The sequence below is a fragment of the Musa acuminata genome, chromosome BXJ1-4 (genome assembly GCF_036884655.1).
Source record: "Musa acuminata AAA Group cultivar baxijiao chromosome BXJ1-4, Cavendish_Baxijiao_AAA, whole genome shotgun sequence".
Lineage (NCBI taxonomy): Eukaryota > Viridiplantae > Streptophyta > Magnoliopsida > Zingiberales > Musaceae > Musa > Musa acuminata.
Window position 1 is genome coordinate 28,688,730 of NC_088330.1, and position 14,980 is coordinate 28,703,709.

The 14,980-nt window shown below is 34.6% G+C and overlaps 1 protein-coding gene across 4 annotated transcripts; it reads right to left on the reverse strand.

The window, feature by feature from the left end:
- Positions 1 to 377: 377 nt before the first annotated feature.
- Positions 378 to 11,286, reverse strand: LOC135584333 (probable E3 ubiquitin-protein ligase XBOS34). Of its 4 annotated transcripts, XM_065172095.1 has the most exons (11): positions 11,130 to 11,286; positions 10,900 to 11,032; positions 10,645 to 10,759; positions 9,695 to 9,775; positions 9,514 to 9,602; positions 9,301 to 9,392; positions 9,072 to 9,153; positions 3,492 to 3,594; positions 1,924 to 2,009; positions 770 to 1,582; positions 378 to 670 (listed from the first exon to the last, which is right to left on the reverse strand). In XM_065172095.1, exons 2-10 carry the CDS (start codon positions 10,999 to 11,001, stop codon positions 791 to 793), a joined length of 1,542 nt encoding a protein of 513 aa, XP_065028167.1. In that variant the 5' UTR covers positions 11,002 to 11,032; positions 11,130 to 11,286; the 3' UTR covers positions 378 to 670; positions 770 to 790. The 4 variants fall into 4 exon arrangements, with proteins under 4 accessions (XP_065028167.1, XP_065028159.1, XP_065028176.1 ...); XM_065172087.1 differs by having other exon boundaries at positions 378 to 1,582; XM_065172104.1 differs by lacking the exon at positions 11,130 to 11,286 and having other exon boundaries at positions 378 to 1,582; positions 10,645 to 10,827; positions 10,900 to 11,035.
- Between the last annotated feature and the right edge of the window lie 3,694 nt (positions 11,287 to 14,980).

The window sequence follows — 14,980 nt, forward strand, 5'->3', positions numbered from 1 at the left end:
AAGAAAAAAAAGGGGGGTATTTTATTTCTTCATATATTGAAAATTCTTATAGAATTCATTTTGTATCATTTTCGTATACATTCCCAAGAAAAAAAGTGTGGGAGATGTAGCTAACTCCTTGGAAGAACTGTTTGTTTCCTTTTAAAACACATCCTACATAATGTTATTTAAACACGTCTTTTTCTGAATGAACATGCAGACCGCTATTTGAATCCTGTAACATGGATCAAAATTGCTTCAAAAGAAGCGGTACTCATTATTTGTTGTATCAAAACAATTACTAGATCTTTTATCTTCTGTTCAATTATCAAAACCTGAAACATAAGTTATAAAATCAACATATACATTGTAGCCTAGTCAACTAAGCAAGTCTATGCTGAAAAAAACAAAAGAAAATCATAAATCTCATCAGCATACATAGCATGATAATGATACAATATAACACAGATTACATGTGCCCATTTTCTTTCAATTCAAATGTAGCACCAATTTCCACTGCACTTACAGCTATCAGCTCACAGAGACTCGGGGTATGTGATGCAACCATTTTTCAGAGGCATCATATGCGACAAAATATGGAACTTATCAACAAAATATTATTTACAGCATACCCAACTGTGATAGCCCAATGTATGAGACGATGGCTTAGGAGGTAACTTTTGCCGACAACCTACATGCAATAAATAATTCTTTTGAAGTTTATATACCATACAGAAGACCAAGGAATCAAGTTCTTCAAAACAGGTGTCCAAGATTTGCATCACCTTACCTGTATAGACCATTTGATTGGTCAGACAGCGTAGAGCTTTATGACCTGCTTAATCTTGGCACGACAAATAGGGCATCCCCAATTCTTGGCTTCAATGTCCCTTAAACATGACATGCATCCTGCCATATGCCCACACGGAATACATGCTCCCTCTACTGGAGCATCCAAGCAGATAACACAACAACCTGATGAACTTTTACTCTCTGCCTTGTCTTCGCTCGATCCTGGTTTGGAGTAGCTGGATGTAGAACCATCTTTAGCTTCAGCAGTTCCAGGTGCATCCTCCACTGCTGACATTTTCATATCTATGGGGCTGCAATCTATTGATGGGTAGTGGATAGGCCCATCATAGAATGTATCCTCGGTTACTGGAGGAGCAGAAGGAACTAACTGAGTAGGAGGAGCTCCCTGAGATGATTGAATAACTGGAGTATCAGGGTTCTGCACATTAGGCTGTGATGCGCTAGTATTCAACTGAACTTCCCATCCATTGCTTGCATATGGTTCATTTGTTGACCCTTGACCATTCATCTTTGAAGAAGTATCTGCATTTGGGGTGTCCCAACCATTGTAAGTTGAATTGTCTGAAGAGCTTGCCCAATCATTTGTATTGCTTGTTTGTGGATTAGGTTGGATATCAGGCACGCCCTCTGATATGGCCGTCTGTATGGAAGCATTTATGGCCATCGCCAACTCTACATCTTCTGGATTTGATGTAGGTGCAGCTGTTGACTGTGTTGAAGCAGATGAAATTATTTGGGGAGGACTAGGCATTGAGACATCTATTGGCATTACTGGAAGGCTATTGGTGACCTGTAAGAGGGAAATAATTTACAAAACATTCAAACAAGTGAAAATGGATCTAAAAGTCAACCCATTAACATATAAGTGACAAACTACACGTCATCATGACATTGGAAATGGATCTAAAAGTCAAATTCCTGTGCTTCAATATGCAGTTCACATAATTCATATAGTTTCCGGGCACTAACTGCAAATGGTTTCGCCTAGTACGTCAAACTTTATCTCGTAATAATGCAGTTCAAGTCAAAGATGATATTTAATGCTTGCTCAGAAGTAGCCCCATTAAGTTACTGGCTAGATTTCATTATTCAGATACTTTGGAGGGTTTTTTCGGGAAATGCATGTAATACCTGGGAGATCCCTTGGCATGAACTGAAGAACCACTGCAATTGTTGTTTGTCACCTTCACGTGCAGATAGAAACTTATATCGTGCCCCTGAGTAAAAAGAATAATTAAGAACTACAATTATAAAACTTAATCGAAAAAGTCATCATTTTGTAGTTGAATTGAAAGATGCAAAAATTTTCTAATGGTATCCAAACTTATCCTGATATTAAACCAACCACAACTAGTGTCCATTATGAACCATCAATATTGGCTGAAAGAATTAAATGTATCAAGCTTAATAGTCATCATTTTTTTAAGCGACCAGTGTATATTGCCTAAGTTGTGACTTGTGAGTTGAAGTCATTTCTGGAACAACCAGTGAAACCATCAAGTTGTGAGTTGCAGAAGTCAAAATAATATCAGAGAAGTATGTAATCGTTAAAAAATGCCACTTCAGTCTTATATTGCCTAAGTACCTACTAGACAATAAGCACAGAAATGTATAATGAACTTCATGGAACCAATCCTTCTGGAATACATGCAGCTGATGCTAACAAGGAGGAAACAAACAAAATGCAATTAGAAAAGAAGAATGATATGTTTTGAGGACTGCATACACGACTCTTCCTCAATTTCTTTATTCACCTTACACCTAGCCGATACAAAAAAATGCAGAAACAACAATGAAGCTCTCATAGAAGTAACATAGAATCCAACCAGAAAGAAATCTTCAATAGATTACAACACTTAAAAGCATGAAATGCCAACATAACACCTCATAAATATGGAAGCCTAGAGCCAAAAGATTAATTAACATGGTATCCCAGTGGCAATCATGACTTGCACAAGATAATGACATGGAGTAAATCCAGGTGTATTACTGACATCAAAGCATACAACCAAGAATAAAATAGGATAAACTGAAACTTTCCAGGCACAAAGGGATTGAGAATATGGGTGACAAAAAACTGTGAATCTGACAGTTTTAGTCGCTCATTTTTCAACATTTTTGTAAAGCAGTCACTTGCACATGTGACACAGTAGACTTCAATTAGTAAGCTAGACAAAAAAGTGATGGCTGATGCAGCTTAAAGTTTCGAGTACTGTAGCAGCAATATCATCAAACTGAGACATTGCACCTACTAGCAAAAAAATATCAGCTGTCTAAAACAAGATGGAGGACGACAGATGTGAAGATTTTCTATTTCCCCAGCCTAAGGCCAGACTTGGTATGCCTGAGTGGGTCTCTTAGTATAATTTGCAGACTAACTTAGCAGTTGCACCAACAGAATCTAAATATCTCATATGTGCTATAAAAGTCATAAATTCAGAAGCATGTGGAGTGAGAACTGTAAGCATTTTGCATATATAGAAAACCAGAAACTTATGTGGCAGAAAAAGAAGTTTGGTACTCCAGAGAACCTACTAAAGCATTTAAAGATATGGCACCTGAATGTTTATTTGTTAACAAAGTTAATTTCTTTTAACAAAAAAATATTAAGAAAGAAATTCAAACCATGTTACAATTTACATGAAATTTTCAAGTCATTATTCTCATTGAACAAATTTCAAAACAATGAAGAAACATACTTGTAGCTTTATCAACAATGATTACAGCAGGATCTACTTGGTTGAACTTGGGTTCTTCAATGTGAACTTTCCAGAGTGGAACAACAGTACGTGGCCTGGCAGTCTGCCGATAAAAATGAGTGAGTGAGTAAAAACCAATGACCTACCATTTATTGACTGATTGAATAACCAAAAGGAGTTTCTAGTTTTTTCATGATAAAAGTAGAACCTTTGCCTGATAAATTCAGGCAATTTAAAATGGCTGAAATATATATATATATATATATATATATATATATATATATATATATATATATATGCTCTTAATCCTCAATTCTAACTTAAAGTAAGCTACATTTTTACGTTCTTCTACTCTTGTGCACTATCTTCTATTCTTCAAGAAGTTTGGTTACCACTCCCTCCATGGGGTTATAGCTGGAAGTAGTTTAGAGCTTAGAGTCAAGAGTAAAGAGTTAGGAGAACAAGCAAGGGCGATTTGAACTCTATATATGGAACAAAGACAACTCATCATCAACTATCAAGTCCTGCTTGCAGACAAACCCATTATGCTTTTAATCATAAATCAGCAAGGTTTTCATGAATGATATTCACAATACAAATGAAATTTAAAAAATATATATACCACACCCTATTAGGACAAATAGAACTGAGTGGATCACTCATGGCCAAACCACAATCAACATTTGTCAAACCATTATTAATAAATGTTTTAGTTAACTGTGTTGCATATAGTGCTTAATCCATTTACATAAAGTATCCTTGTAAAAGCATTTTTCAGCATAATAACAAGTTGATGATACTTTGAACTTCAGTTTTGCATGTTTATATATGCTCAAATTAAAATATTTCAAATCCGTTTCGAAGTTCACCTAAAACCTTAAGTAAGTTGCCACCGAGTCAAAATATGTTCATGCAGGTAGTGATAGGGATAATTTTAGTGCACGAAAGAACACACAGTACCTCCATAGTGAGGCTTCAGTACCATTAATGATCCAGCTACACATTCATTTAGGCTTCGAAAATTAGTAAATTCTAAGAACAACTTACAATTTGAAACCAAAGAATGGTTACCAATAGGGACAGTCTACTTTAAAATCAAGGGCTCACGCAAATGCACAAAAATTCATATATGAAAAGTCACTTCACTTCACTTCATCCATATGGGCTTTGTTTGATCCATAGATATAGGATAAAATATGCAAAATAAAAATCCAAAGCAATATTAATTCACTACAATCAAGGGCATACTGAATTTCATTCTTTCATGAAACTTTTCTTCTCTAATGAAAACATAAATGAATTACAACAAAAATATTATAAGACCACAAAAACACACAGATATTGCTACTAATACTTGCTAAAACTTGTAAAGAAGGTAGAAGAGCTTTGCAGTACACATTATAGTGCAACCAGTATATCCATCTATGATCAACATGTCAATGTGTCCTTATTTAAAGTAACATATTGAACATGACATTACATCCAACCAATCAACTAAGGTGTCGTTGAAATACTGGAAACTATGAGCAGTCCTTATTCATGGGCAATGCCGATCGATAAATCACGGAGCTTATAATGACAATGTTCAATCCCAAGACTTCTCCAAGAAACTAGTAATACTATTCAATGTGCACAAAAGTTGAAAATACATCTTGTGATACAATGTGTTCTTTTATTGTAAGAATTCATGTTTTTATAAATATATATTTCCTAGGGTAGACAGAAGGGTGGATTACATAGTCTATCATAAATGTTAAGTATATTTTTTTATCTAGCAGTCAACATGGGAGTAGAACAGTGTCTTCCATAAAAAAGAGCCAATGTGTCCTTAGTGGATCAGCACTAAGGACAACAAGAGTTATTTCTTCCTATAAATCCATAGTTAAAATTGATCAGTTATCACAAATTAATATTCTAACAAGGAAGAAGTGCCAGCATACAAGTTCCCATGAAAAGTATGCGCAATTTAGACATAGAGTCAGAGATGGAAATAAAAACAGACAGAGAGAGTAAAAATGGTTCTGAATGTCATTTTTAAACATAGAATTTTGCATATATAAACAAGTTATACATAGTCAAGTGATGTTTGTAGAAATTAGAAAGACATGTTTGTAGAAATTATCAGCAATAATGATGATTTGGACACAACAAAAACATATTTGTAGACATAAGCAAGACATGAGTCCAACACACAACATGATGGTAGAACTTTCATACTAAATTACCATGATGATAAAAGTTTCTACAACAAAATGGAAAACCATGATGGTACTAATTTACCATAGTCAAATAATTGGGACTTTCATACTTGTGCACAAGTTTTTTTTAACATATACTATGTAACAGAACTTAAATGCCATCAAATTTCAACATCATGGCCTGAGGCACTAAGTCTAAGGTGGTCGAACTACGTAATAAACATCATTCTGCCTTCTCCCTCCGTATTAAATGAAAAAGATTTAGCACTCAAAACTGTGCACTAATGTCCTGTTGAAATACCAGAAAAACTAATCATGCTTATCAGAATTGAAAACTGTGCACTAATGGCCTGTGGGCAACATCGTTCAATTTGTCATGGAGCTAAGTCTTGAGAGGTTTCCAATACTGAGATCTACGACTGTACACTAATTTAAGAACAAAGTAAAACTATTCATGCTTAGAAGAATTGAAAGTACAGGAGCCAAATTTCAACTGTAAGCTGCACTCTTTGTCGCAAAGAATGCTTACACTAGTTACTTGCATGTACAAACCATTAATAAATGCCAAACTTAACAAAACGGTGAGCTATAAGATGGTGATTGGACTCTGTTAAATTAGATCGCCTTAGAAAATCCAATCAGTAATGACATCATAATAATTTGTTCCTCTCTCTCTCATAAATCAACATGAAGGACATGTTCACAACATAGTAAATATTTTCATTCAATGATTTCTTGGGAATTTTGTGAATGAAGTTAGGGAAATAGAAAAAGATAGAGGAAATTTAGAGCTGAGTTTCTCCAGCTGACCAATCAAACCAGTTCACCAAACTCAGATGCAAAACAGTCAAGTAAAACCAGTCAAAGATGTCAAAGAAGATAACACATTAAACAAATCAGTTTAAGTGCAACAAAAGACTTCCCTATACTAATGCATAGATGTTAAAACAGATAACAGAATAATTGAATTAGTTTATGTGTATCCAAAGACTCCACAATATAAAAATTATAGTCTATCTCATCCATGTTTACGGAAGTAAGACCTCTACCATGATGTCAATTCATCTTCAGGATAAGTTCCTATGACAATATCAAATGCTATAACTACATAGTAAACTTGTGGGTTCAACCAGTTATGGTACAAAATCCTAAAAAACTTCCTATCAAAATGTACAAGCGTTGGATAATTTAAAAATGAAGTCATCTACCCACATTTACCTTATTGAAACTGCAAATGGCAATAAAATGTGCAATCTGACTTAAGCACTTCCTCATTTACAAATATACATTTTTCTAAATCTATTCCATGTTCAAATAAGCAAACATTAGTTAAAGTGCACAAGAAAAAGAAAATCCTGAATATAGGATGGGTAGGAGCCTTTCCCTTGGCTTGATCTATGGCCTGAAAGGCTGAAACTATACTTGTGTATCAATTCAATTGAATATATATCTCTAGATGATATTTATGGTAAAGAAACAGCAAAATCTGATAAAAACTAGAAACCAAGTGTGTAGCATCTTCAGTGGTAATAATTACTAGACAACTATGATTAAACTCATGCTCCGGAACTAGTGAAGAAGTCCCTTGTTCGTTCTCTCAGAACTAGTCTTTTTTACCAAAAAACAAAAAACCACCATAAAACATGTACAGCACCAAAAAAAGATCATCTATACACAATTTTTCTTTATAAGAACCAAAAAAACCACTGACAAATCATGTGTAGAACCATAAAAGAATTGTCACTTCCATTAATGATGAGCACTCAAATATAGACATCAGTAGATGAATTTTGCAGTACATGTCAGTGTGTAATTAGAAGTTCAATATCCAAGAAATCATAGCCCACTTCCTATATGCTAAACAAAAAAACTAAAATCATCATATCAAACTTCCACATCACCCGACTTTGGTATGGTACACTAAATCCATATTGGTATGCAAGGTTCAAATTCGGTCAATTTTCTGGTCATATAATTTGAGGTCAGTGCGAAATGACAAATTGTTTGAATCAAGGGAAGGAGGGGAAAGAGAAGAAGAGAAAATCAAAATAGAAGAAAGTAAAAATGTCTTTGGCTACAACTGCCATACAGAGAAGACATTGCTACTGTTTGCTTCTTATAACAACCATCACATTTACTATTTGCACCCTTTTTTACAAAATCTACCATCCAACATCATTTAATACAGAAAGGATATAGGTAAAGGTAAGATAAAAAGGATATAGGGAAGGGAAAAGGTAGGATAAAGGATAATCATTAATCACTTAAGGAAATAAGAAAACTATCATTGAGAATGCAAATGTAATAGGATACAACTTGATCTTCAATATTATTTTATATGTATTACCCCTAGTTCATTTGCATGGTGATTAAGAAGAATTCTAGCTATAGTGAAGCTTATCATGAACTTCAAAGCTGTAGACAGTAAGTTTTGATCTTTTGTATGATACATACTATAACTTTTACTTTAATAACATATATACAATATGATAATTGTTTTTTTTTAAACAAACATGTAGTGCCTTTTTATACAATATCTTTGTATTTTGTATTACAAGCTTTGCATGTGTTTATATTGGAAAGATACATACACTATGAAATATGAAGGTAAAAGAATATTTTAGAATGAATTTTAAATTTTCTTCAAATTTATTTTGTTGTTAACCTTTTTCTTGTCTATATAATTTTTGTTTCTAGTTAATTATTTTATCAACCGATTCCAATATCTGATTAAAACAATCCTATCAATTTCAATCATAATGTCACTAGTTAATCTCAATCCTGATACTTGTGTTGTGAACTATGCATTATACTTTTTCCTAGTTCTAAGTATTAAGTCCACAAAAAACAGGATATGTTTATCCAAGAGATGACTAGCAGGTCCTAACACAAGTTCAGAATTGGAGGATGCACCTGCTAGCTCATGTAATGAATTTTCTTACATGGTATATAGAAGATTAGATGGGCACTCGTCTTTAACTTCTTTAATTAACCTCTTAAATCAATCTACAATGTTCAGACCATTATATGTGTTGAACAAGGGCTTCAAATTCCAAGCAAACCCCAAGTGATCATAAATTCATGATCCCCACATAAAATATCAAAATAAAGGAGTAAAGGGGACATCCATCAAAATATAACAAGAAAAAATTGTTTACAACTTTATAATCAGTAGAAAAAATTTGGTTTAGTTCTATATTTTATTGATCATTTCATTTGTATATGAGATCAAATTAAGAGTAAGCGCTAATATTTGCCAAAAGCGCAATGCTATATAGTCAAATTACAAGTGATTTAAAATTAATAATGTATCACTTAACAGAATTAAGATAAGCAACTATCTAAAAAGCAAAACATGCAAGATGATACTCTTCTACTGCACCTGAAGATCAGAATAAATAGCTAGCTCAAACTTGAGAGGTCTTGTTGGATTACGAGCATCACATGGCAAAACCACAGACCAACTGCATAATAAATGAAATAATGATCAGCAACTTCATAATTCCTAAAGGACGAAAGTTGACATATCCTCTATGTTACACTAATGTTCGATGGTGTTTGTGAAGGAAAAAGCTGATATGAACAAAAAAAGACTATAAGGATACACAGACATTTTTCGTGTCAACAGTTGTGGTACAAGTGCTTCCAAAAAGCCTGGCCCATAAACCTCCCGCAGCCATCCAGTAAAAAGAGAAATTCGACTCTGAACACAAGCAATATCAGAAAAAGGACCATATATAAGTTACAGATGATGCATCAAATTTAGAACCAAACACCAAGACTGGAGCTAAATGGTAAATTGGATTTAGCAGCAGAAAGAATACCTCAATTGCCCGGACAACATTGCAGTGCCCCTTTTCTCTAGCCAAATCAAGTGCAGTATGACAATCATCATTCATGATGAAAGGATTTGCTGTGATATTTAAGAAATGAGCATTCTAATAACATCAATAATAAAAAAACATGAGGAAAAAGTATTTTGAAGAGCAAGTGATACAGAAATACCTCCATTAGAAAGAAGGAGATGAACAGTCTGCTCAAGGCCTCTTTTAGCAGCATGGTGCAAGGGAGTTCCTGCATGACACCCTACAGTGAAAAAGTAAAGGCACTTAGACCTTTATATGCAAGTTTCCATGTCCAATAATTCAATAAAAATGCAAATGCAAAAAATCAAAGTGTATCTACTCACGAAATTTCATGAAATTGCAGAAAAAGAAACTAAATTCACTTCTGCTATCTGTAGGCTTTATGTGATAATTCGTTTGCTTGAAAATACAGTTCTTTAATAAAGCACACAGATTATATTTGTGCAACAAAATCCTTTGCACAACATAGCCATTTGCATAGAACAAACAAGCACGAAAACATTACCAAACTACAACAACAATTCATTAATCAATACAGAGGGAGATAACCGGAGATGAGAAGCAAAGGGTGGAGAGTTAAGTTATGTCCTCTTGTTTGGTAATAGAGTTGGGAGGATAACAGAGAAAAAAAATAGTAAATCACACAAACATGTGGACACACAGAAACCCAATTTTCTAATAACAAAAATTGGAGAAGGTTGGAGAAGAAAAAGTTCAATTGATCCTGTATTTCCACTCTTCACTGGAAAAGGGGAAACAAAATTTTCTTTTCTCGTATCTTCCCTTCTCTTCATTTATTTCTTTCTGAGCACCATTCATGATAACTGAATATAGTTGTTTGGGTACCTGTCTAAGGCAACATACATGATCATAGAAAAGCAAAATCATCACGCTATTCTGGTTCTTGCCCTCTTGCATAGAGACAGATAAATCATGTAACTAGTTCATCTCTACTAAAGAACCTGCTAAACTAAACCTGGCAAATGCTCCATTTTGTTGTAATTTTAAAACCTAATATAGGTCGCATGGCGAATTTATTTCCATTATATGTGACACGACATGAACTTGGCACCAGAAGTAGCTTCTCACCGGGCCTGTACACGTTGACATTGGCACCCAACTCGATCAGAATCTTCGCAACGGGCAAGAGATCATGCCTCAAGCACGCGACGATCAAAGGGGTCTTCCCTTCTTTATCCATCCACTGCACAAATATACAACCCCATCCAAGAAACCAATCCTTTCAAAATCCTCCGCAGAATTGGCTTCCGGCTAGGCGAAATTGGAATTCCAACCCATCTTAATCGACTCAATGAATTCAACTCTGGACATCGCTTGGCTTACCTCAAGTCCGGCGCCTTGGCTGCGGAGGGCTTTGATCCCCTCGATGTTGCCATAATTGACCTGCTGGTAAAGCAATTCCTCCTTGGATTGTTGCAACCCCATCGAATAGTCCTTACTCCGGAGATCGAAAAACCTAATTAAACCACAGATATGAAATTAAAGCCACGAGAACAATGGATATAGTTCACCCAACAAAATTGATGAAACGATAAAAGGAGGAAGAGAATCACCGGGACGACCAAATCGACGGAGACCAGGGACGAAAGCGAGAGGAGGTTTCTGTTTTCCTTCGACGGGAAGGAATCGAACTCAGCGTCAATATATGGTTCCACCAAAGTTTGTAAATTGAGTATTATGAGACCGTCGAAACCAATTTTCTTCCTAATGCACGGGTGGCTGAGCGCGCCACTGTTTTAGGGAATGAGTTGTAATGAGATTTATCTTTTTTATTTATTTTCTTTTGTAATAAGCGCCGGCCCCTAAAATTCATTCAATTTCTTTATTATTTTTCCGCTGCTATTTTAACTTATTTATTTCCCACGTACCAAACATTTTTAATTAAGACAAAAATTGACTTCAATCATTCATTTATTTTTTTACCAAAAAAACCTATAGTGTGCTCTTTTCGTATTTTTCAAAAATATCTCCTATTTATCTTAATCTTAAAAAATGTGCCCCTCACCAAGTAAGCTTGGTTATACATTATGGAGGTGAACCGGTCCACCTATATGGGCCAATTGTCATTATACTATGACCAATTCAATTTCTTAATTACATATAGTATTCTTGTAGTGTTCCATGTAGGTACCAAAAATATTATATATTTTTAAAAATATTATAACAAAAAAAAAAATCTTCCTATTTGACTGTTCATATTCTTAAACTGATGAAGATATATATTTGAAATTTTACTTTTGTATATTAATTGGTTTCTATTATGTTATGAATCTATTTGTTTTAATTATAATTATTTTGAACAGATTTATAGTATTTTAATGGAAATGTCAAAAATACTACAACTCTACTCAAAAACAAAAAGGTCTCCTTATTTGATTTTTTTAATCCGAAATCAATTAAAAAAAACTCTATTTGCTTTAGTTATAATGTTTTTTAATAGACTTAATAGAGATGTCAAACATTCTCCTTATTTGATTGTTTTAAATCCTGAATCAATAAAGATATCTATTTGAAATTCTACCTTTGCATATGAGTTGATCTTTTTTGGTTTACAGTCCATTTATTTTAGTTATAATAGAGATGTCAAAAATACTACAAGTCTATTCACAAACAAAAAGGTCTCTTTATTTGATTTTTTTTTCCTAAATTAATGTAGATACCTATTTAAAATTCTACTTACTGTGTGTTGCTTTAGTTATAGCGACTGGCAATTAAGGAGAATATGAATCAATAAAATTTTATGGATAAGATTAGGGTTGAAAAGATGATCAAGGATCATAAGATTCTAATTATCATTAAGAATGGTATCAGTTCTTATAAATTTTCTTAAACTTGGGGCAATAGTAATGAGCAGCTAGGAATCAATGCTCCATATATACTTCCAAACATAGTTTTCATGAGGGTCCAGTTATCATTAACAATGATGTCAGAGAGGAAATTAAACCTAAGTTGAAAAATATGTTGTTTAACTATGATATCACCTAAGTTCTTATTAGGTTTTCTTAAACCTGGAAACAGCAGTGAGGAGCATTGAGAAGTTGAGGCTCAACAGAGACTTCCAACCTCGATTATGATGAGAGTCCATTTATCTGCTTTAAATGAAGTGATAAAGGTTTTATAGTAACCATTGTAATGGGGTGGAAGGTCTAATCCATTGATGATCAAGTGGAATATGAATTGATTAGATTTTATGAATGAGACCAGTGTTAAGAAATAACACTGATTAAGGACCATAAGATTTCAATTATCATTAAAAAATGATATTAGAGATAAAATTAAAACTCCAGACATTCTGGATATTAATATAGATAGCCCAATAACTGAGGAGTATATTGTGTAACCCGAGTTTAACCAAATAACAGTACCATCCCAGTTTTATGACTTTTATAAAGATCATGAGATTAATATTGAATTTCTTCTTTCAAACTCATTTATCGAATTTTAGAGCTATCTGACGTATGGTAGAAGTTAGTAAACAAACTACATTGCTTCAGTTCAGTAACCAAAGCTTAGTACTTGGGAATAAGAATGATAAGAATCACTCAACTAGACACCACTCACGTAAGCACCGAGTCTTAAAACGATTAAAGTCAATCACCTGAACCTCCTCTCCACAACGCTAACGTTCTTAGGCTTTCTGAACTCCACTCTCTGAATCGCATGCTACTGATGCTGACTCTGCTGATGAAGATCTTTCTCCTGCTTTAGACTCTTATTCTCTAATTACTGCATCTATATAAGACACCCTTATTTATCTTAGTGCTGCTGCGCCAACTCCTAATACTGCATCGTCTCTAGTTAAAGATCCAGCTTGTGCATATGTAGCTTCCCTTTTTATTTGATTATTCCTCGAACTCTCAAACATCAAACACTAGACTTCACCTTTCTCTCAAACATCAAATATTGGACTTCTCCTTTCCGTCAAATACTGCTTCTCTTGCATAAACAACAGGTAGAGGTTGAAAAACTATACTTGTGTAGAAGTTTGTAAAGACAGAGCTTCTAATCCTTCTCCTGATCCAGCATATGATCTTTCAACTGATTCTGATACTTCTTTTGAAGCAGTTTCTTCCGGAGCTCACACTGCTATTGGGCCTGGTACTAATCCTAGAACTGTTGATTGACTTTCAACTGCTTCAAATCCCAATACTGCCTATGATCCTACATCTGATCTCGTCGACTCTACTTGACTTTCTGCTACGTCTTGCCCGACAAACTCGTTAGGCGCATCCCGAACTCGACTTGAAGTTCATCATTGAATTTAAGATTACCTGCTTAACCGCTCCACAAGCATTCAAAAAGATCTAATATCGTTGCCAACACAGTCAAACGTCCCATCCTCCGCAAGTCTTGTTTTCATGGAAGTGCACATATATAGTATAAGAAAAGTAAGTAAACAGCCCATTACTCTAAACTCAATAACTCGCATTAGCTGATACGAATACTCTAAACTCAATAAGTCGCATTAGCTGATACGAGTACTCTGTTAGTGCAACTCCAAGCAAAATCAACAAATACTGAATTTCATCTTAAGAGCTCATATATAATTTTTTATCTTTTATTCTAACTCGCAAGTCAATACTTCATCACTTACCGAGCACTTGGTATAGATTAATATGTAAAGAAGAACAGGGCGAACCTCTCTCTCTTCCCATAAGCATAGATCAAAGCAACTCACTAACACACTTTGGCGAACTCACCTTTCCAGCATCCCTTTTGCCAAACTCCACTTTCAGTTCAGAACCCAACATTCGAGGGAGAACTCTCTAGGTCAAGCTGCTTAATCATTACCTCACTGCTCACTCTTAACCTGGAGCAGAACCTTGATACTTATTCTTCTCGAGTTGACAATTTAGGTTAAGGGCAATCAGGCAAGCAATAAGAGTTGTGAAATCTTTTTGTTTTTGGCTACCCAATATCATCTTTCCTTTCAAGCACTGAGGCCGAGTCAAAGAGTACATGACAAGAATCTTTCTTTCGAGCTAAAGTATATGAGTTTGGAGATTACTCTCTCTTTATACCTGACACCCTTTTCTTCAATTCCAGGAATAGAAACTATAAACTCCCCTACATGCACTGTAGATTCTCTTACTACAACACTAGCACCTGACCCAAAGTCAACACACCTCTTCTTCGTGGGCATTCGATTCAAGATGATCTTATAGATGTAGATGAAACTGGAACTGCTAACGCTTAAATGCCGGTAATTGATTCAGATCCAGATCTTGCTTTATACCCAGATTTCAGTTAAAAATCACTTGTTACTGATTCTCTCAACAACTTGAATGGAGACTTAACCGCAGATTCTCTTACTGCTGATTCTCTCAGAGACTTAGACACTCTACTTGCAGACTCTACTTCAACACTAGCATCTGAGCCTCTATCCTCTCCACTAAGTCTTGAT

What these genes read in the sequence shown, in the direction of transcription:
- LOC135584333 (XM_065172095.1), bottom strand. Translation starts at nt 11,001, where the DNA reads ATGGGGTTGCAACAATCCAAGGAGGAATTGCTTTACCAGCAGGTCAAT. An exon ending in TCTCCTTCTTTCTAATGGAG is followed by an intron (nt 9,603 to 9,694) that starts GTATTTCTGTAT and finishes TAAATATCACAG; the next exon opens with CAAATCCTTTCATCATGAAT. An exon ending in CATTGTTGATAAAGCTACAA is followed by an intron (nt 2,010 to 3,491) that starts GTATGTTTCTTC and finishes CTTTTTACTCAG; the next exon opens with GGGCACGATATAAGTTTCTA.